Source organism: Petaurus breviceps, unplaced genomic scaffold, assembly GCF_028583685.1.
Source record: "Petaurus breviceps papuanus isolate PSGF00001 unplaced genomic scaffold, PetGlider_PUasm1.0 90865, whole genome shotgun sequence".
NCBI classification, from domain to species: domain Eukaryota; kingdom Metazoa; phylum Chordata; class Mammalia; order Diprotodontia; family Petauridae; genus Petaurus; species Petaurus breviceps.
The window spans coordinates 12006695-12030765 of record NW_027187367.1 but is presented as its reverse complement, the minus strand read 5'-3'; the positions used below and the strand labels follow the sequence as shown (position 1 = coordinate 12030765).

The following is a 24071-nucleotide window of genomic DNA, read 5'->3' as shown; positions in this document are numbered from 1 at the left end:
ATGTGACCTTGGGCAAGTCACCAAAACACCATGCATGAACCTTAGTCTCCTTCTCTGTAAAATGATAGGGTTGGGGGAGGTTGGACTAGTTGACCTGAGGTCCGATACAACTCTAGATCTATAAGCCATTAACAGTGCTATAGAAATATGACCAATGATCACTGTAAGAAACTAAGAGCAAATACAATAGAACCTCACCTCAGTTCCTACTTTTTTAGAGATCTGGAACATCAGGGCAGGAGCCATTGACTTGTGGTTTCCACCGATTACCCCCTCCCCACAGCCATGGGCTCCTGCCCTGTTTACCACCACCACTACCACCAATACTAAAGCCCACTACTATAAGCTAGGCCAGAAAACCCTATTCCTACTGCTGTTGCCAGGGCAACATTGGGAACAATGGGTGCAACTATAGCAGCAAGACTAAAGCTAACAATGATCTGGGACAGGAAATAGTCTGGGAACAGGGCTGGCACCACAGTCCAGGGCAGCAGGGAACACAAAGATAATGAGAAGTGCATTGGGACAAAAGCTGGGAAAAGGGCCAGGGTGGAGAACAGAGGAATTATCTGCTAGAGAGAGAAAGACTATATTTAGAATGTTTACCCTTTAGGTCACTCCTCTTATATTACTTTGCTTAGTAACTTAACAGGCAAGATTCTATGATAACTGAGTGGAATGTGATGAAGGCCCTCCGCTTGAAGTCAGGTTTCTCAGCATCTTTTTAAGGTAGGTTGGTATGATTAACCTTAATTTTCAAGTAAGAAAAATGAAGGGGGCAGCTAGGTGGTTCAGTGAATAGAGCACTGGCCCTGTAGTCAGGAGGACCTGAGTTCAAATCTGGCCTCAGACACTTATTACTTACTAGCTGTGTGACCTTGGGCAAGTCACTTAACCCCAATTGCCCTGCCCTCCCCCCTCCAAAAAGCAAGAAAAAAACAAGAAAAATGATGTAAGAACAGTCACTCATCCAGGAATACATGGAGATAAATTTATTATGCTCAGGGTCCTTAGTTCTAGCCTATAGCAGCATGATGGGCTCTTTTTAAAACCCTGGCAAGAGCTAGGTATCACCATCTACTCTACTACTGGACAAAAAGAGGGACCCTACTCCTAGGTAACATTTTCATGAGCTTTTAAACTCCTCATATGGGGAGGAAGAGAAGCATCTATCCACAATGATTTCTCCCCTCAATAATAGCCATAGGGGATGGTTAGGAAGAGGTCTTGATGGTTTTGGGGTACTGCTAGGCTCCTAGGCTCCTGGGCTCAGGGCCCGAGGAGATTTCCTCTGGGTGTGTTGGTGGGGGGGAATTTAATGGGAAATGGTGTCCAATGTAGTAGGGGTTTAATTTATCTGGCACATGCTGGTTCCTATTTCTCCCTCAGGAAGCCTTGCTGCTCCAGTTAGGCAGGCTTGCTTGCCTTGTGGGTAGTGTTGATGGCTGGTCAACTCATGAGAATTAACATGGATAGCGGACTATCAGGCACACCGAGAGGCAATTGGAAGATATTCTTGGGCAGACCAAATTCAAACCACACATAGCATATGTGTCTTTAGTTTACACTTTTAATGCTGCCAGCTTTGAAGTGGGCAGAAGAAAAGATTTCTTCTTGATTCTCATATGTAGCTCTTCTACGTTAATGAACTTAAAGGTGTAGATAATGATGAAACAGAAAACTCAGCAACAATGTAATCAGAAAAGATGTTATCAGAATCTGCATAAATGAAACCCAATTAATGGCAAAGAATCACCCTTGCTGACCCAATATATAAAAGAGACTTTCATATTTCTCAGAGAGAGGTATGCTCTGCTTCTTAAAATCCCTAGTTTATTTCCAGCCCTTCTACATGAGGCTTCTCTTCATCTCCCAGCTGGTGGGATCTCAACTCTCCAAAAAACAAAAAATGACTCTATTTTTCTCTGATAGAAGGTAAGCTCAGGGGGAAGGATCATTTTGCACTTTTTCCCCTTTGTATTCTCTGGCACACAGCAGACCTGTAATAAATGCTTATTGTTTGATTGACTTCTCACCTTACTCCCTAGTACAGGTGGTTGGTGGGCGACAAAGCAGCTTTTCAGGGAGGCATCTTTGGGAAAATGCAGGGAATTGAACACAGGGAAAAGCTGATGTAGAATGTTTGTTCTATTCAGAGGTTTGCTCCTGTGAAATAGTGGACAGAGAAAAAGGTCACACTGAGGGAGTGGAACTGTTGCCACTCTAGAGAACAAAATAAGGATGGAATAATATGGGAGGTGGGGTGGATGGAAAAATAACAGGGTTTATCTTTAAAATCCATTCCATTAAAAAGAACCATTATAAATTATTTAACAAATGTAACACAAAGATACTCCATAACCACAATGTGTATAAGTGGGTGGGATGTTGACAAAGCCCAGTTAAAATAACATGAAGGAAGTAGAAAAAAAACAACTTATTCATCTTATCTTGGAAATCAGACAGAAGCGGGGAGAGAGGCCAGAAGACAAAAGGGAAGAATTGTAGGGGGAAAAGAAAGGAAGGAGTAAGGGAGAGGAGGTGCAAAGGGATAATGTAGTGCACAGATAATGCAAGCGGTCCCCTCTTTCTAATGCTCTTCCTTGGGTATGGTATACAAAGGGGGAAAAAGGAATTAAATCAGCTTGCTAAATGAAGTCAGCTTGTATAATTGAGGATGAAAACCCTAATTCTTGTTTAGGAGACACATTTATGAGACAGGAAGAAGAGGAGCAAATTATCAGTAAATTTCACAAAAACAAATGGGGACAAAAAGCCATTTCACCCTATTTTCTTCTGAGATATTTTCATTCTAGCAGAAAACTGGTTTTGCCTGCCCCAGAAAGAAACAAAATCCCAAAGGCAAGGACCATTGTCTCTATTTGTCTTTTGCTAAGCAACTTCTAGTACCTACTCTGAGCTCCACACAAGGTGCAAACAGAAACTGGTACTGTGTTACGTATTCCTAGGGTGTACTCCTGCTTCCCCTTCTTGGTCCTATTACTTTATATCACACCTTTTCCTGCTCATTTATCGTTTTTTAACTCTTCTTTGGAATACCATGCACTCGAATGTGCTCCTTCCCAGCACCCAGGCTAAGGGCTCAACCCATTCATTTTTGAGACTCACCATGGGAAACTAAAAGGGAAACGCTGATGAGGAAAACAATTCCACCACCGGGTTAATATTCCTTCTGAGATCCCTTCTGTCAGCTCTGGGTACTGGCATTGAAAAAGTTGAAAATCCTGGGATGACAGAGTCTGTCCAGTCTTTGGCAAAGCAAAAGTACAACAAAACACAACACAAAAGCCATTACTGGTTGTTGCTGGAAAGCACTGGGTACTTTCTCAGTTTTGACTAATTAATCAGACCAAAGAACCAGGCTTCTTTTTACCTTGATCAGGAGAGGCTGGAGTTTGTCAAATTTGGAGGGTAACTGTGACAAGATTTGTATCACCTGGAGGCCTGTAAGCACTGCACAGCCAGTGCAGTTAGGAGGGATGGTAGAATTGTTCTGGTTGCAGTCTGTTTTCCACCAGTCATCACATTCTAGTTAAGGGAGAGAATGGGAAGAAGCAGGTACAGGGAGATAAAACACCTTGTAAAGCCAAAAGTTTCAAAAGTGAAAGTCCAATGTACAAATACAAATATTTGCTTAAAAGCCAAAGACATGAAACTCAAGTCCAGGCATGCGGTCAGGAATAGGTGACACTGGTGTGCACGACAGTGCTTTCCAACCTTTTTCATTATGTGATGAGCCTACAAATGTCTCACACAACAAAGATGGAAAGGGAAAATATCCTTCATGTGGATATGCATAGGAAGACTATGATTAAGAGGGGAAAAGTGTGAAAGAACACAAAGATGGAGAGAAAAGAGATTTGATTTATTAAAAGCTTTTCAAGGATGGAACTTCTGGGTAAAGTGAGGTATGTTAGACAAGAAGCCAGTTCACTAACAGCTAGTAGGCCATACTTTAAGAACTACTGCTTCCCAATTTAGACCCCAAATCATTTCTGCTCCAGCCCATCAGGCCGAACTGGGTCAGAAATGGTGAGAAAACACTGAGACTTTGATGAAAGTAGTTACTTGTCAAACACTACCTCCTTGACAAGTAATCACTGACATCCCTTGCTCTGAGGTTGTATACCTTTCCAAGATACTTCACCTGACTTTGCAAAGGCCTCAACACTATTTTTGCTCTTAATGTCAGACAGTTTTTTTTTTATCGGGTTCATTTACCATGTTCTATTTTGTTTTTTGCCTATTTTTGTTCCATTCTGGGGTTCCTTGGTATTCTCAGAGGTACGATTTTGTGTTAAAATGTAATTCAGGTCCAAAACCCTTCAAAAGATAGTTTCATTAAAGCTCAATGAAACAGAGGGAACATTAAGGCCAAAAGATAACCAGTAAGTCAAATCTAGGTGATCTTAATTCCATTAATTAATTAGGATGATTTCTCACCTCCAAAATATTTTCTGCAGTCTAAAAGCTATAAATGCAGCAAATACTTAATTCTTTTTGCTTCCTTTATAATAATAGTACTCAATAAACTGTTAACTAAGAGACTGAATAATGTTACTTTTAAAATGCTCTGCTAGAACATCCTAGGTCTCATGGGGATAGTATCCCTGTTCTCCTGTGTCTTTCCAGCATGTCCCAAACTGCAAGCAGAACTCTTTAAGTTCCCAAACTCCACACTGATAATGTCTTCTCTAATCAAAATGGCCTTCCTTTCCACAACCCTAGTAATTAATGTCTAACACTTCCTTGCAGGGCAGAAACTTGAGGGAGGTTACTGCTCTCTAATCAAAGCAGATATGTCAAATAAATGTCTAGATACTTCAATTGTAATCTTCCCTGGTTTCTCCCTCCACCATTCCTTTGTCCATACTGTACCCTATACTTGGAATAGGATGGCTGTGCCCCATTACACTTTTGCCTGAAGAAATATTTCCCCTTCCTTTAGGGCCCAGCTGAAGTATCACTTCCTCAAGAAAGCCTAGCCACACCAGGATACTTCCAGTTAGAAATTATCTCTACTTCCAGTCTCATAGCACTCGGGACTTCTGTTTTGTACTTAACTCTTTCTTGTTTGTATTAACTTATTTATGTGTATATCTTATTTCTTCTATTAGAAGGTAAACCAAGTGAGGGCTGGGGCCATGGCTCACTTATCTTTGTATTGCCTCACAGAGGCTGCTGGGTGTTTTAGATAGAGGTAGACTTGCAGACAACAATCAAGTTACCCCCTCTGCCTTACAACAGTAACAAGGATGAGGATACTAGCAATTATATGGCACCTATTATTTGCCAGCTACAGTGGGCAACTAGGTGGCGAAGTGGATAGAGTACTGGGCCCAGAGTCTGGAAGATTCGTCTTCCTGAGATCAAATCTGGCCACTTACTAGTATATGACCCTGGGCAGCAAGTCATTTCACCATTTGCCTCAGTAAAATGAACTGGAGAAGGAAATGGCAATCCACTCCAGTATCTTTGCCAAGAAAACCCCAAAATGATCATGAAGAGCTGGACATGACTGAAAAACAACCAACAACAATTATGTGCCAGGCACTGTGCTAAGATTTTACAAATTTTATCTCATCTGATCCTCACAACAAGCCTGGGAGGTGAGGGTTATTAACACCCCCATTTTACAGATGCAGAAACTAAGGCAAAGAACGGTTAGGGGTTACATAGGTAATAAGCGTCTGAGATCAAATTTGATGTCAGGTCTTTCTGACTCTAGGCCTGGTGCTCTAACCACTGTACTATCAGCTGCCATGCTGGCTACTGAACCTCTCAGTGCCATGGGCAACTCTTTAAGCCTTTCTTGTTTCAGAGAGGGTGCCAACTTGCACTGGGCAGAGAGAGTTCCTTTGTCATAAAGTATCAATTAAATAACAAATCAAATTGCTTTTCTCTATTGAGTCAGTGCTTGGCACAAAGTAAGCAGGCACTTAATGAGTATGGACTTGAATTCCAGATGATGTTCTAGGTTCTATGCCACACTGAAGATGAAAGTGTTACTTCTTTTTTCTGAATCTTCCCACATGTCTCTATGTCCATTTCACTGAATTCTTGTCAAAATAAAACAATATAATCTGAAAGATATATAAGGTACATCTGGGAAGACTCCAGAAAAAGGAATATTGCTGATGCCATAGACTGGCTGATGGTTTCCGAACCAACTACTTGATTTTCATGCAAATGTATCTGTAATTATCTTTGCAATATGCAGTACCTTTCTGAGGCAACCATAAGATTCAGTTATATTTTGTTACCATGGCTAAAAATAAAAACCCTACCACAAAAACACTTCATCTCTTTTCTTTCTTGATCAAAAGTTTTATCCTGGGGGTAGCTAGGTGGCTTAGTGGATAAAGCACTGGCCCCAGGGGCAGAAGGACCTGAGTTCAAGTGTGACTTCAGATACTTGTGACACTTACTAGCTTGTGTGACCCTGCACAAATCACTTAACCCCGATTGCCTCAAGAAAAAAAGGAAAGAAAATTGGAAAGGTGTTTTTGAACACAGGATAGAAAAGGCATAGACAAGGCCACTTTGTGGATTTGATCGTTACAACTCCCCACCCTTACCTCCTCCCCCTTTCTGTGGTCTTAATTGGGAAGAAGAAAGGGAGGTTAATGAAAGATGGGGTTAATAACAATGTAATAATAGTAAAAAATAATGTCTTAAAGGACCACTGTAATGTTTTGTGCAAATTCACACAAGGGAAGTCCAACTACTAACATGACAAGCAGAAAAGTTTTGAAATAAAAGTATAGGGGTGGCCAGGTGGCTCAGCAAGTAAGAGCACCAGCTCCAGTGTCAGGACGACCTGGAGATCGAATCCTGGGCTCAGACACTTAGCACCCACCCAGAAACACCTGGCCATGTAACCTTGAGCAAGTTACTTAACCCCAATTGCTTGGGGCGGCCAGGTGGCTCAGCGAGTAAGAGCACCGGCTCCAGTGTCGGGATGATCTGGATCAAATCCGGGTTCAGATACTCAGCACCACACCCAGTAAATAACTGGCCGTATAACCTTGAGCAAGTTACTTAACCCCGATTGCTTTAAAAAAAAAAAAAAGAAATAAAAGTATAGAATTATATACTTAAAGCAAGCGGTATGAAGTAGAATCCATAGTTTCATATACAATCCTATTATTTTTGCATGTTTTGACTTATGTATAGAAATTCTCTTTATGGTGTTTAAACTCAGTAATTAATAAAAAAAGTTATAATTTTAAAAGATAAAAAAGTAAGCTTTATCCTGAACAATATATTTACACTATATTCTAAGGGCAATTCAAATGGAGGTAAAATGTTGCTGTCTCAATACCCTTTAGTTTTTATTCTCTTTGCTGCTCTCTTCTGCACCTTCTCTCCTTCCTCTACCACACACCTGGTTTTCTCATCTCACTTGGCAATGCCCTTCCCCTCGTTCAGGCCCTCATCTAATAGGCCAAAAGACTTGTAATTGGTCTCTCTGCTTCAACTCTGTCCCTTTCCAATTCATCCTCCATACAGGTGCCAATGAGATTTTCTCAAAGCACTGGTCTGATCATGTCACCTTCCTACGCAATAAAATCCAAGAGCTCCCTATAAGACCTCTAGGATCAATTCTAATTTAGCATTTAAGACTCTTCACAATCCCAATCCACCTTTCTTTCCAGACTTATACATTATTTTCCTCCCTCATTCTACGGGGGTCTTCTCACTTAATCATTCCCATCTTTTCTCTGTTTGCCTTTACATGGTTTGTCACCCATGCCCAGAATGCATTCCCTCTCCAAATCTGCTTTCCTTCAAAGTCTGCTCAAGTACCATGTTCTACACGAGGCCTTTCCTGATCTCCAAATTCCTAGCACTCTCCCTCTCAAAGTTGCCTTCTATTTATTTTGCATACATTCAGTACTGTTAAATATGTATAAATAAGCTAAAACACTGGACATGGAATCAGGAAAACTTGAGTTCGAATCCTACCTCAGACACTTACTAGTTGTGTGACCCTGGAAAAGTCACTTATCCTCTCTCAGGCTCAGTTTCCTCATCTGTAAAATGGGAATAATATCTACCTTATAGGGTTCTGCGGATCAAATGACATACATATGTAAAGTGATCTGCAGACTTTAAATCACTATAAGATACTATAATTATGTACATGTTGTCACCCCTAATAGAAACTGAATTCCTTCAGGGCAGGCCATTATTTCATTTATAGGTATCCTCAGTTCTAACAGCTCCTGACACACAGTAGATACTATTAACAAATGCTTGTTTTTTTTAAACTAATTTATCTCCTACCCTTGTTTTTCATTTTAGCTTGTTCTAAAATTTCCCCTCCTTTTGGGGGGCTGTGGAGGCAGTATGGAACAGAAGTGCTCTGAGTCAGATTTCAGTCCAAATCCCCTTTCTTATACTTAATAGCTATGTCATCCTGGACATAGCACTTAATCTTTATATGCCTCATATAATAACAGTCTAGCATTAATCTACTAAATCAAAGATAGGTTGTGATTTTCATTTGTGAAGGGAGTTCCCCCACCTGGATGTCCCCCATGCTAGGTGTCATATCTCAATTTTATATACCGTATTTTCCCGATAATAAGACCTATCCCGAAAATAAGCCCTCCCCTTACTGTGTAAGATTACTCTAAAATAAGCCCTCCCCCAAAAATAAGCCCTATCGAGATTGCTACTGTAGTGAAGGTGATCCCCTGCACTACACGCTACATTACGGTACCCTCTGTATGCACCGTCCCCCCCCCCCCCCCCGTGAAACGCACGCCGCGCTCCGAGCTGCATCCAATCAGAGCTGCAGCAGTGAGCACGTCATCCTGTTCTTCCCCAGTGATTTGCTTATTGAATAAAGGTACATTTTTTTGTTCACATTTACCTGTTTATTAAAATTGCTGTCAATGTTCATTAAAATAAGCCCTCCCCTGAAAATAAGCCCTCTGGTGTTTTTCTGTCCAAAAAATTTAATAAGACAGTGTCTTATTATCGGGGAAACACGGTAGCACATCTACCCCTTACAGTTTTCTTTTATTTTTTTTCTTCTACTGCTACCACCTAGTGGTAAGAATTATAAACTATACAGCATGAAAAGGAAGAGGAAGGTTAACCTCAATTTAGATTTGACTGATTCATAGTTAAGTTTTTTAAAAACTATCAACTGTTCCACATCACTTACACGGATAAGGGTGACTATATGGTTTTTATGTGGTGGTGATTTTTACAGTCAGGGAAGGGAAAAGGTACAAGAACTAACTACTTTTTCCTTGAAGACTCAGAATCTAAGTTTGAACAGGCTGTTACTTTTAGAATCAAACTCCCAAAAAGGTGCTATGCAGATAAGGCAGCGTTGGGGGTTGTCAACCAAGACAACCAAGCTTAGTTTGGAGCCAATCGTCAAATGCAGCAACTTTCCCTTCTAATGATCATACGATAATGCTCAAAATCCACGTGCCAGTTTCCCCCAACAACCCATGATGAGAAACCACAAACAAGTTCCTACTAGGAAACAGAGAGACCAGATCTGAATAGACAGATTCATCAGGAGCCATGAGAAAGAGGATACGGAAAGGGCAGATAAGTCAACGCTGGGCAGAGACCTCTGGTTTGCACAATCCTGAAAGTGTTCCTCTTGAAAAGTCTACCATATCCCAATAATAACTTGCTTTGTGACTCAGAGACAAGTACTTAAATCAGAACACCAATTTCAAGCCTTGGTGTTAGTTTGCAGATTTGATGGCAGAGGATGGAATCACCTAACACCTGAAGTCTCTTTGCTGTTTTTCCTTCCCAGAATATGTGTGCCTATTTGTTCTCTCTTTCCATCTCAGTGTTTGTTTGGCAACCAACATCTTGCTTCTGAAGCATAGCTCTTCCCCAAATCACATGATCTTGTTTTGACAGTGGGTCCCATTGTTCATTATTGCATTAAAGGAGTGACTCTCCCCAAGCAGCTGGGCCAAAGTCTCATTTTCCCCTGACAAACATTCTCAACAGCTGCGCAGTTCTATATGCCTGATAGATTAGACCAGAGTGACAAACAGATAAATTAATTTTCAACAATCATTTTTGTTTACATCAGCTCCAGGGAGAATACCAGAAAAGATAAAATACACATTGCAAAAAAAGGAATACTCTCCATATGTAGGAGAGTAAGCAAGAAGTAATTTTAAATAGTTCACACATATATTTAAATAGAACAAGGTGGAAGAAAGCAACCCGTGAAATATGTAAGACCAAGAGCCATTTTTGGTCAAAGAATATAAACACGGGGATGGCTATGTGGTGCAGCGAATAGAGCACTGGCCTTGGAGTCAGGAGGACCTGAGTTCAAATGTGACCTCAGACACTTCACACACACTCCCACACACACACACACACACACACACACACACACACACACACACACACACACACACACTAACCGTGTGACCTTGGGCAAATCACTTAACCCCAATTGCCCTACCTTCCCCCCTACAAAAAGCAAAATAAAAAAAGCATATGAACATGTTGAATTTACCAAATATCTAAAAAGAAAAGTAAACTATACATAATCAGAGTCATAGTTCCATGTACAATTCTCTGGAACTGCTCATTTCAGCTGAGATTTGTTAAGTTCATAATTTTTAAATAGGGAAACAAAAGGATATTAAGAACAAATAGTTCTTAAAAGAAGTATTGCAAACTTAACAAATGGATTGCTCCAAATGACTAATGGGAAAAATATAAAATAACTGAGCTTTTATCTCACATCCAGCAAAGTGACAAAGATAAGACAAAATGGAAATAGTTAATACTGGAGGGTTTACAGAAAGGAAGGCACAATCAAATATGGTTGGAGCTGTGAATTGATTTAACTATTCTGTAAAGCAATTGGGAATTATGCTAAGAAAATGACTAAAATGTCTAGACCTTTGACCCAGAAATCATACTGCTAGATAGATACTTGAACAGAAAGGTTCCACCTTTTTTTTGGGGTAGCAGCAAAGAACTGAAATCAAAGGAGATGGCCATAGAGACTGGAGATAAGTTGTGGTACATAAATATAACAGAATATTACTGTGCCACAGGAATACTCTGAATGTGAAGAAAACAGAGAAGCAAGAGAAGATATATGAACTGATACAAAATTAAGTAATCAGAACCAGGAAAAAAATAGACCACCATAACAATGTAAATGAAAGGTAAAAAAACAAAACAAAACTGAACACTGTATAATTATAATGACCAAGCTTGGCCAGCAGTAAAAAGTATAAGAATGTACCTCTTTCTTTTCTTTGCAGAGATGGGGGGCAATGAGTGTAGAACAATTCATATATTGCTGGACTGGGCTGAAGTGCTATAGTTTTGCTGAACTGCTCCCTGTCCCCCCCTTTTTTAAATTCTTTATAATAAAGGATGGTTCTCTAGGTGGGAGAGGGATATATTAGAAAATTAAAGTGATGTAAAAATAAAATTTATCAATAATTTGTTGAAAAAAGTACCCTGTGAAGTAGCCTCCTTGCTTAAACAAATGGCAATCCAGGGGTATCAAAAGTTTTTTTTCCTTCAAGAAATCATGAAAAACAAGAAAGATGCCAGAGTACAAGGAATGAGTGCATATCCTGATTTTTTAAAAAGTTAAGTTGGTCAGGCATGGTAGCTCACTCCCCAAATCCCTGCTACTGGGGGAAGTTAAAGGCTGAAACTAATAAAATTTAATAAAATATTTAAATAAATGTAAAATTCTGCATTTAGGTTTTTAAAAATCAATTGTAACATATTAGAAACTTGGTTTGATAGCAGTTCATATTTAAAAAAAAAAAGTCTAAGGATTTTAGCTAACCACCTATTTAATATGATCTATGTGAAAAGTGCTATTAAAATGCTAATGCAATCTCAGCCTCTACTTGTAGAATCAATTTTAATAGTCCTCTGGTGATCCCTGACATTCACACCACATCTGAAGTACTGATACTTTATATCATATATATATTATATATATATGTATATTATATATATACTATATACTTTATATATTTACAGAACTTTATAAAGTTCTGGTATCATCTCAAGTAAATATCATCTTAAGAGATATACTGACAAATCAGGGAGCATCAAGAGGAAAGTAACCAGGATGGTGAGGAGCCTGGAAATAATGACATAAGTAATGACCAAAAGAACTGGGAAATTTAGCCTAAAGAGAAGAGAAGACTTTTGGGGGATTATCAGCTGCTTTCAGGAAAGGACTAGATATTTGTTGCTCCAGAGGGTAGTAGTAGGAAAAATAGATGGAAATTAGGATAGTCTAGCAATAAAAAGGGCTACCTTTTGAAGAAAAATAAACTGTCATTAAAAGTATTTAAATATGAAATGTCTCCATCTGAGTTGATACAGTCCTGCAATAATGATCACATACACACAGCACTTTTAAGGTTTGTAAAGCACTGTACATATATTATCTTATTTGAACCATGTGTCTTGAAACTATCCAATTCAAGAGTCCCTTTCCTAGGGTGGCATACTGCCAGTCAGGGTCCCAGAATCAATGGCGACAAACAGATTTTTCTGCTGATTTAGCAAGACCAAGGGAATTGCTATTTTAGAAGATTTACAGGAAGAACAAACTTCTTTTGTATATAAATTCCATTTCTTTTGTATATAAATTTTGGGGTGTTTAGTGTTGTTTTTTTTTACACTGCTTTTCTTTAACATCCACTACAAAACAAAAATAAAATGCTGTAGTGTAAAGTTCAAATCCAGAATTGTAATGAAATCAAAAGTCACGGAGCAGATGTGGAGTGTTAGCTCCATGATGCACCTTCCCTATTCTGACTTTCCCTTTAGGCAGTTCTGGAGGCACCAACAAGTATACCATCCACCTTTACTCTTTTTTTTTTTTCACCTTTACTCTTAATGTATCCTCATGTTTAAGTGGTCACTCCTAACTGTAGTTAGGACCCTCTTTCCAAGTCCTTCTCCAAATCCTAGGGCCAACCCTCTTCAAGGGTCCCTCTTTTAAGGATGATGGGGAAAACACCTGCTGTTAATAAAAGATTATGTAGCTCTGACAGGAATTTTTTCACAGACATGATCTCCAACTCAAGTATTTAGTCTGGATCAACCCCAAATCCATCAAAGAAGCCTGACAGCCTCAAAAGGTCATGGCTATCCTCCCACTGTTAGGACTTTTAGAAAAACAATGGTAACAGTAGGGTAGATCACATTTCTTCCAAGCACATCCCAAAAATCCCCTAATGTCCTAATTTCCTGAACTGCTAAAAATCCCAAGACTTCTGATTGCTTCAGCACTGTAGAAAATTCTCATCTTTCTGGTATCTAAAGGGGTATCATTTCCTACCTCCCTCTTTGGAAAGCAGTAGTATACAAGAGTCCTATACCTAATCTTCAAAATGTCCCCTTCCCTGCATTCTCCTTCAACTCAAGAGCCTCCAACCACAATATATTCTTAATTTCTTTCCCCCAGAACTGCCCAGAATTCTGAAGAACAATGAGCTCTGAAATGCCACTTTGGGAAATATCAGAAGAGAACACTATAGCAGGGAGTGATGAGAAAAGTGGTTGGCTAGGGAAATAAGTCATTTCAGGTCAAAAGAACCTTACTTCACTGACCTGGTCAGAATTAGTTCTACACAGAAGATGTATAAGGACTTACTTAATTATACCCATAAAAGAGGTTTAGACTCAGTTGAATTAGAGCCACAGCGGCAGAGCACCTGGAGAGACTAAATCCTAAGAACTTCATTGTGGACTATAGTCTGAGGCCACCATACTTGGTATCTCAAATTTATCCTTTTGTTATTCTGACTCTAGTTTTTCAACTAATAGGATTTCTTTCTACTGGGAGGAATTTCTTACACTATCCCAGAATCCCCCCCCCCCCCATATACTACCCACACATGCTTTAGTTAATTAAGGGGTTCTTTTCCACCAACAGTTCAGAGTCAATTCTACCCTGAGAATGGGTAGGGATTCACTTCTAGCCATTGAACTGAACTTTCAAATTTGTATTCTTCAGAAAGCACTTTTCCACTAGCAACAAGTCGTTCTTATGTTTCATCAGTTATGAAACACACCTCTTGTTTCTGGCACTTATAAAGCTGATTCAACTATGAATTGCAAAACAAAGCTATGGTCCTATATTTCTAATTCTTACTAGAATATGAAATTCATTTTTACTGTCAGTAAGGAATTTAAAAAACAATTCCCTGGACCAAACATAGGCCAAAGTGAAACTTCAGAAACGAAACCACCCTTCTCTACAAATTGCCCAATTTGGAGAAGTAAAAGATAGAGTGGGGTCCTGGGCCTGTTGCTGGCTCTCAGGCAGCTGGAGGGTTGTTTACAAAAGGACTGACTGGGGTTGGCTGATTATGTACAACAACTAATCCTCTAGGATTTCTGGTTAACAGGACAAGCCATATGCAGAATAACCTAATGATATTCAGCCAGAAAGCAAAAGTTTTTGTTTTAGGATAAAATACTCTGGGGATACAGGAGGTCAGGTGGTAAGAAGGAAATGTCATTTACTCCTTCACTGCCTACTTTTAGGAGGCCTTAGGCAGAAAGCTAAATCCATAGGGAAGAAGACAGAAAATAGTGTGGATCCCCATTCCTCCCAACCCCAACACACCTAAAAAGACTCCACAGTCAGTAAAAAACACCTTCGTAAAGAGAACTTGGAAGTCAAGTTATTATTTGAACTGTGCTCAAGAACAACTTCACAACACTTGATACACCACTTGTTACTAGTGTACACGGTAAATATAAAAATGTCTGAAAGGAGGCTGAACTCTATCATCTACCTTACATTGCCCCTTCCTGGTTTCCGTGGGATGTAAACAGCCTATACTTCAGATGACCTCCCTTCAATGATACAGGCCTAGATCTATTTTATAAATCCTAGGGATGGAAGACTTTGAAAGATCAAGATTTTACAAAGTGCTTTGCTTCACGAAGCATCCAATTTGAACCAAATAAAACAAGCAATAATCTCACTTATTTTCAGAGGCTTCCAGAGACATCATTCTTCAGCAACCCAAAACATTTTATTTGTTTCTTAGAGAGTCACTTTAAACAAAAACACACTTTCCAGAATCAATAGAACCTTTTGGTAGACAAAGGCTTATATGCATATGAAGCCATGCTACTACAATGCCTGGGTTGGTCACTGGGTTTCCATGCTCTACAGACTTGTACAGATACAACAGTGACATATGTACCTTACTGTCTCTTGTACATTGCTTTTTTTTGCATGTACAAAAGAAGAGTTAAGAATCTTTTCTCTTAGCTTTATAAATGGATTCAGGAAACCCTTGGGAATAAACTATTGCAAACCAGATTTCTGACCAAGGTAGAGAGAGACCTGGGCTCTAGCTAAATCTCTCCTTTTCACCAAATCAGTCTACCTGCTTTTTCCAACATAAACCTTGCCTGTTTTCTTGTTCTATCCTACACCTAGATGCCATGCCTTCGACAATATTTCTGCTTTTAATTTTCTGACTCAATCAAACTTATTTTTCTTTGTGGACCCTGCACTTGTGGTCTTACTATTTCCAAGGTAGAGAAAATTTACCCAAATCACTCTGTTTTGGTTTTTTTTTTTTTTGGGGGGGGGGGGGATCAGGGCAATCGGGGTTAAGTGACTTGCCCAAGGTCACAGGGCTAGTATGTGTTAAGTGTCTGAGACTGGATCTGAATTCAGGTCCTCCTGACTCCAGGGTTGGTGCTCTATTCACTGTGTCACCTAATCACCCCACCTAAATCACTCTGAACATACGATATTGAATCATGAACTATGATCTTTAATTCTCAATGGGTGAGAAGTTATGAGAACAATGGAAGCTATATATGTATATTTTAAATGTGGATCCTGAACTTAGTTAACAAATCCAGAAACTACTGAAAGAGCATATAAAACGATAGAAGGCTGGTCCAGATGGTGCTAGGATAGCTAGAAGGAACAAAAGGGAAATGAATTGATTGGGCAGGAGATCCTCTGATCTCGTTAAGCCCTAGTTCCTTCTTTTACAAAATAAGAAGGGTTTGGGGGAGGGGCAGCTAGGTGGCACAGTGAGTAAAGCGCTGGCCTCAGAGTCAGGAGGACCCGAGTTCGGTTCTGGCCTCAGACACTTAACACCCACACAAAAACACTAGCCATGTAACCTTGGGCAAGTTACTTAACCCCAACTGCCCTCCAAAAGGCAAAAAAAAAAAAAAGGATTGGATTGTATGATCTTAAAGACTCAGAACAGGGGGAGGGGGGCCCTTTTCAACACTAAAATCTTACTCTATTATAGATGTGAAAGTGAAGAAGAATGCACCAATAGGGCAAAGTGTGAACAAAAAGAAGTTCCTGTTAAAAAACAGAAGCATTGGGAACACTATGAATTAAGAGCAAATACTAAGTTAAGCAGAATGTGGACTTAGTTTAGTGGAGAATAAACTAAGAAACTGTGCATCTAGCCTAGGAAAGAAACTGGTTTTAGAAATGTTATGTTTATGTTCTCCATAAATAACATGGTACTTCTCATCTTGGTGCCTTTATAGAGACAGGTGACCACCTCCCCCCGTCCCTGCCCCTACTCCACGCCAGGGTGGAAGCAGAAGAGAAATCATGTATATCTCTTTAGCTTAACAAACAGTTAGTACTAACTGTACTGTATTCCTGAAATTTGCCTGTTGTACTTAAATATTTTAAGAAAGTAGTTTATTTCACTCTAAACTGCAGGCTGAGCATGATGTCAATGATTAGTCATGATAGGTGAGGGTTACTGAGGAGAATTAAGGAAAAGAGATTTGGTCAAAGAACTGAAATCTAAAAAATGGAGCCCTTCTTTTTATCCTTAGGTGCTGACAGTGATGGGGCCATCTCCAGTTGTCCTGATATATATCTTACCACTGGACCTTGATGACTCTGGAGGAGAAAGTGAGACTGGCGACCTTGCACAGCTCTCCCTCACTTAAATCCAATTCACTTGCAAGTCGTGGCATCATTTTCCTGATGTCATGGTCCTCTTTGAGAACAAAGGACAAACAACAACAGCTGGCAGTGAACATGACCATCATCATGTGGTATTTCGTTTTTCTGTTTCTATCCTCAATGACTAGCATGTAGTTGGCACTTAATAAGCATCTGTTGGATGATCAGATGCAGGAAACCAATACAGCGGTACACCTGGCATTACATCATCTCTGATAATCATGAGCAACCATTACTTAGGGTCCAATGAGTATATGATGTGGTAAAGAGGACAGAGGGGCAGCCTAGCCTTTAAACGATTACAGTTACTAGGATCTAGACTTCCTCCTTCATATGGTTGTACAAAACACATTCAGGTACCTTTATTTCCTACAGCCATCATGCTAATAATCCATTTGTTTGAAAGACTATCCTAATTATTTTCTAAACATTTAAAATAAAATAAAACCTAAACATTTAAAATAAAACATATTGTTAAAGATCAATCAATTTTAACTGCCTTTTCCCTCCTATAGTTTCAACATTGTCTGCACTTTGATACCTACTTTTCCATGAGTTTCTACTTAATCCTGACATAAATATGCCTTCTCCAATTCCTTTCTAAGAACTATTCAAAATACTAACGTAACTGTCTTTCTATCCCTTCCCAGAATTATTACACATAGTAATTAATGCACCGTATTTAGAAAGCCACAAACATATATTTACAAGTTAAAACAGCACTTTAACTGAAGCAACCAAAATAAAATTCTTAAACCACACCATCCTACTTCTCTCTTCTTGACTAAACACAATGGACTCATTTTACTTTCATTTGCATAAGGCCAGAGTATTCATTAAGAGGAGGGTGGATAATCTGGCTCGTTAACAATATTCTAATGTTTCTTAAATATTAAAATTTTGGTCCAGGGAATGTCATATTGAAAGCCAAACAATGAATAATTATAGGTTCCCTAAATGTGCCAGTGTTTACTTTGAGGAAGACTGGTTAAAGGAAAGTGAATGCCAAGGGCCAAGATCTAAAAAATTTCTAAGTTGATCATGGGTACCAAGAAGTAGAAATCACTTTTCAGGGTTTTATTTGAAAGAGAGAGAACTCTATAGAAAACACTGTGTAATTTTATTGTTTTTTTTTTTCTTTTTGGAGGGGGGAGGGCAGGGCAGTTGGGGTTAAGTGACTTGCCCAAGGTCACATGGCTAGTGTTAGTGTCTAAGGCCGGATTTGAACTCAGGAACTCCTGACTCCAGGGACAGTGCTCTATTCACTGCACCACCTAGCCACCCCTAATTTTATCGTTCTTGTTGAGTTGGTTCAGTTATGGTCAACTCTTTGTGACCACATTTGGGGTTTTTCTGCCAAAGACAGTGGAGTGATTTTCTATTTCCTTCTCCAGCTCAATTTACTTACAGATAAGGAAACCCAGGCAAACAAGGGTAAGTGACTTTCCCAGAGTCACAAAGCTAGTGTCTGAGGCTAGATTTGAATTCAGGAAGATGAGTCTTCCTGACTCCCGGCCCAGCACTCTATCCACTTCGCCACCTAACTGCCCTAGCTATGTTACTAAGAACTTTCTAAAAAATGAAATAAAAACACTGACATTTATCATCTATGTGGATGATATAAACATCGGAGTTCTAGCTAATCAAACAGATGGCAGAATCAGGATCCAAAATGAACCTGACAGGCTGGAATGATGTTTCAAATTAAATAGGCCTGAGTGTGAAAGTTAAAAAAAATTAATTGTTCCATACAGGATAGGAGAGATGTAATAAAACTGGTTCATAGGAAAAAGACTTGAGATTTTTAGTGGACTGAAAACTCAAAATGAGTTAACAGATTGCCCTGGCACCCCAAAAGGCTAATGTGATCTTGGGCAACAGTAACAGGAGTAGAATGAGCAGAATTAACAACAGTAACAAGTCCATTTTTACATAAAGTTTTAAAGTTTAAAAATACTTTCCCTATAACAACCATGTGAAGTAGAGAGGGAGATAACAATTTCACTGTACTTTTTAGGTAGGTATCTATCTAGATAGATATCTATCATATCTAGAGTATTGTGTAGCTCTGAGTACCAGATTTTAAGAAAGACATTAACGAACTGGAGTAACTGGAAGTGATTAGGATGGTGACTAGATCCATAAATTAATGGAGGATGTTTAGCTGGAAGAAGGTGACCAGGGGTGGGGTGGGGGGAAGATGAGAGACAGAGACATGACAGGGTGGCTATTGTAGTTATTTTTAGTATCTGAAGGGATTATAGGAAGAAGGACTGGCTTGATTCTGTGAGGTTTCACAGCAGAACAGGGACCAAGGAATGGAAGTTACAGGGAGGCAGATTTCATCTAAATGTAAGGAAGAATTTTCTAAAAATGACATTTCTCAAAAATGAAGTGAGCTATCTCTGAGTAAGTGAGTTATCCAAACATATTAGGAGTTCAAGCAGTGAATGAAGTGATGTTAGAGAGGGAATTCCTGCACTAGGTTGGATTAATAAAAATTATCATAACAACTTATAACTATATTTAGAAACCTTATCATGATGTTATATGTTTAGGAAAAGATGTTTTCTTTTGAATAACGCTTTCTTTTTTTAATTTTGGTAAGGCAATCGGGGTTAAGTGACCTGCCCAAGGTCACACAGCTACTAAGTGTCAAGTGTCTGAGGCCGGATTTGAACTCAGGTCCTCCTGACTCCAGGGCTACTGCTCTTTTCACTGCTCGACCTAGTTGTCCCTTGAATAACACTTTTAGGAAGGAATGGATTATATTTATGATATGGACAATGATAACAATAATTCACATTTATATTGCATTTTACAATTTATGTAGTAACATACTCACAATAATCCTGTGAGATATCGTAATGTCCTATCCCCTGAATATGAGTGCACTTGAAATCTCTGTCCTGGTGATTTTTGGTCAGAGTTTTTTTTTTCCCCCTTTCTACATTCTCTTTCTCAGTGACCTCATCAGTTTCCATGAGTTTAATGATCTTCTCTATGCAGATATGAGAAGTAGTTATGCAGAAAATCCCCAGATTGACATTCACCCTACCTATTTCCACTGGGCTAGAACTGCCAAATTTTACACAATCATAATGTGGAATGGTGTGAATGAGAATACATGAGACCACTTTAGGGAATTCGTTACTTTCGATAATCAGGACCTTACCATATTCAAGGCTGGTGGCTCCTGAGCTCTATTTCCACACTGCCAACCAGTTCAACACGTTCACAACAGAATGCATTATCTTTCCCCCAAAGCACACTCTATCTTCTTAACTTCCCTATCTCTGTCAAGGGCACCACAAATGCTTTCAATCCCGATCAGTTGTCAAGCCATTGATTCTCTACTGCTACAATCCTTCTCACATCCGTTCCCTTGTCTCCACTTAGATGGTCACTACCCTAGATCTGGTCCCGAACAGCAAGCTCTCACCTGGACTACTATGCGACAGACTCCTAATTGGTCTCCCTGCTGTAAGTCTTCCCCTTCTCCGAGCCATCACTTTCACAGCTGACAAAGTGAAATTCTTAAACAACAGACCTGCTCAAAAGGCTTCAAGGGTTTCCCAAACTCCTCGTCAACATTTGGAGCTCTTCTTAGTGTAGCTCTAGCCCATATTCTTTTCAGTCTTGACACATAATGCTCCTTTTCCCAAACTCTATGTTCCAGCTTCACTGATGTTATTCTATTATCTGTGCTTTTTGTAAGGACGTATTTCCCCTCCCACTTTCCTCCAGCCCCCCATCCATATACCCCAATGCCTGGAATTCATTCTCTCATCACTTCTGCCTTTTAGAATTCTTAATTTCCCTCAAGATTCAGGTAGCTTGGCATCTCCTCTGAGACCTTTCCTGATGCTTTTGACCGCTAGTGTTTCTACCCCAAAGTAACTTCATTACCTCATGTTTATTTATTTATTTATTTTAGAATAGAGAGACACTCTTTATTCCTTCTTCAAGAGAAACACATGTGGTGCCAGACTCTTCTGAATTAACTACAGCTGGGAACAAGAGAAAGACATTCTTGTAGGCATGGAAAGGAAACCAGTTCCTCATCATATCCCTGATTTCCACTTTACCTCCCTAGAAATGTTAGGTAATTTCCCCCATTGGGTGAGATTTGTGTCTCTTTCTTTGTTGGGGTGAGATATACACCTTCAAGAGGGAGAGTTCACTCACTTTTTTTTTGTATTTTCTGCCTCATGTTTATTTTATATACATTTCTATTATCTGCACACATGTTGTTTCTCCCTCAAAAGAATCACTATGTCATATTACATGACATAATCATATATTCCTAGCACCTAGAAGAATACCTCCAGGAACTTAATGTTTACTGACTGAATAAGGTAGAGAACTATTATCATTCCCATTTTACAAATAAGTCAATCGGTAAGCATTTATTAAATGCATATTAATGTTCCAGACATTGTGATGGCTCGGAAAAGTTGTGATTTAACCAAAATCATCCAATTAAGGAGAAGAGCTACAGAAATGTGAGTTATTATAATATGAATGATTTTTATAAAAGAACAATGGATTTGGTGACAAGAAAGACATAGATTATATCATCTTGGCTCAACATCTCCCAGCTGTGTGATTCTGAGCAAGACTTGTAGGATCATGCATTAAGAGTTGAAAGGGTCCTTAGGGGTCATCAACTCTAAAGCCCTCATTTTACAAATTAGGAAACTGAGGTCCTTGACAGGATCATACTAACCTAGCAGGTACCGTGTTTCTCCAATAATAAGACCTATCCCGAAAACAAGCTCTCCCCTTACTGTGTAAAGTTCCTCTAAAATAAGCCCTCCCCCGAAAATAAGCCCTATTGAGATTGCTACTGTAGTGAAGGTGATCCCCTGTGCTACACGCTACATTATGGTACCCTCTGTATGCACCGTCTCCCCCCCCTGAAACGCACGCCGAACTACGAGCTGCATCCAATCAGAGCTGCAGCAGTGAGTGCATCATCCTGTTCTTCCCCAGTGATTTGCTTATTGAATAAAGGTACATTTTTTTGTTCACATTTACCTGTTTATTAAAATTGCTGTCAATGTTCATTAAAATAAGCCCTCCCCTGAAAATAAGCCCTCTGGTGTTTTTCTGTCCAAAAAAAATAATAAGATGGTGTCTTATTATCGGGGAAACACGGTATCTGAAGCAGGCTTTGAACCCAGGTTTTCCTGACTCCAAGTTCAGTATTCTATCTACTGTATCATGCCATCCTTTGCCTCAGTTTTCTCTCCTGTAAAATTAAGACGAAAATATTCATACAGCCTATACCACAAAGTTGTTATGAAGAAAGCACTCTGAAACCTTAAAAATCTACAGAAATATGAGTTATTATTATAATGGATACAGTGTAGGATCATATTTTATGATCCTAAAAATTATGTGATTTTTACTTTATACATACATATATATAAATTTTATATAGTGCTTTAAAGTTTTCAAGAAAAACTCCATAATTCATATTCTCTAAAGAAGAGAAAAGGGCAGCGAGGAGGCACAATGGATAGAGCACCAGGCCTGGAGTCAAGAAGACCTGAGTTCAAATATGACCTCAGACAATTAACAGCTGTGTGACCCTGGGCAAGTCACTTCACCTTGTTCCACCTCACCTCAGTTTCCTCATCTGTAAAATGAGCTGGAGAAAGAAATGGCAAACCACTCCAGTATCTTAGCCAAGAAAATCCCAAATGGGGTCACAAAGAGTCAGACACAACCAAAAAATGACTGAAAGACAAAAAAAGTTAAATTTCACAATCTATATTTCTAAATTATTTGAAAAGAGAAGAGATGATTTCACCCTTTATGTCTTGATATCCTCATCACCTAGTATAGTACCTGGCACATAGCAGTACTTAACAAATGTTTGTAGTAAGTTGATTAATTCTCTCTCACTGATACATTGTCACCAGGAACATGTTCTTAAACTCAACTTGTTGGTAAATTCTTTACAATTATTAACTCCATACTGAGAGATCCCTAAGATTTATAAGTCTAAGATAAGTTGGACAATGTAAAGACATACCAAGTAAAGTTTACAAAGCAAATAAATCCTACATGAACAAGAATTGTCACAGGACAAAGCAGAATGAATCAAAGCTCTGATGCCTTCAGTAAATCAATAAACAACCATTTATTGAACTGTGATCATTGATCATGTGTTCAGGACACATATGTATGGGGTAGTAGACACAGTCCTGGACTTGAGTCAGAAATACCTGCATTCAAATCCCAATCTGACACTCACTAAGTGAACATATGCAAATTAGTTAATTTTTCTGAATTTCAATAAAGTCTTTAAGATTTATCCTAGACAGCTGATTAGTACAGTGGACAGAGCATTAGACCTAAAGTCAGAAAGATCTCACTTCAAATCCTGCGTAAGGTGATGACTAGTTGCCTCAGTTTCTTCATCTGTAAAATGGGGATAATAATAGCACCTATCTCTTAGAGTAATTGTGAGGATCAAGTGAGAAAATATATGTAAAGCACTTTACAAATTTTAAGGTGCTATAAATGCTAGTTGTCGTTATTATCCACTAAATTATAGATTGTTTTCTATCTTTGTAAGTGGAAAGAGATCACATAACTACTAGTTCACACATTATTGATGATGTGCCCAACACTATAATAGAGTGGTAAATATATATGTAAAAGATACATATAAAAATATGATACAGTCAAACCTTTCCTTTATATGGGCAATTATTGGAATGAAAAATGTAAAAATGTAAAACTCCATTTTTTTAAATTTTCAATTCATCTACTATCTAGAAAGAGATCTAGCTAATAAGTAAATGTAGCAATCTACCTGCATATCCATCGTCACTTGGGGGCTCGTTATAATTAGACAGAGGAACAAATTCCTTATTTTCAAGCATATATTTCTTGGCAATGGGCAAGGACATCAGCCTGATATGATGGATCAGAGAGCGCCAGGTGTGAGCCCCAGAGAGGACTGGTTCAGGTGGTAAAGGGCTACAGGGCTGAATCACAAAGTAGGCAGTGAGCAGTGTTAATCCCAGTGTGATCAGGACCTAAAAGGAAAAAC

The 24071-nt window shown here is 39.0% G+C and overlaps 1 protein-coding gene across 2 annotated transcripts in view; it reads right to left on the bottom strand.

The window, feature by feature from the left end:
* CUNH6orf89 (chromosome unknown C6orf89 homolog) overlaps positions 1-24071 on the bottom strand; it is a 49612-nt gene that overhangs the window by 9358 nt on the left and 16183 nt on the right. For both annotated transcript variants that reach the window (XM_069073581.1, XM_069073582.1), the window contains exons 3-6: positions 23832-24057; positions 3395-3549; positions 3130-3269; positions 2037-2166 (exon numbers count right to left, since the gene is read on the bottom strand). In XM_069073581.1, coding sequence (XP_068929682.1) covers positions 2037-2166; positions 3130-3269; positions 3395-3549; positions 23832-24057 — 651 coding nt within the window. The remainder of the gene's footprint in view (positions 1-2036; positions 2167-3129; positions 3270-3394; positions 3550-23831; positions 24058-24071) is intronic.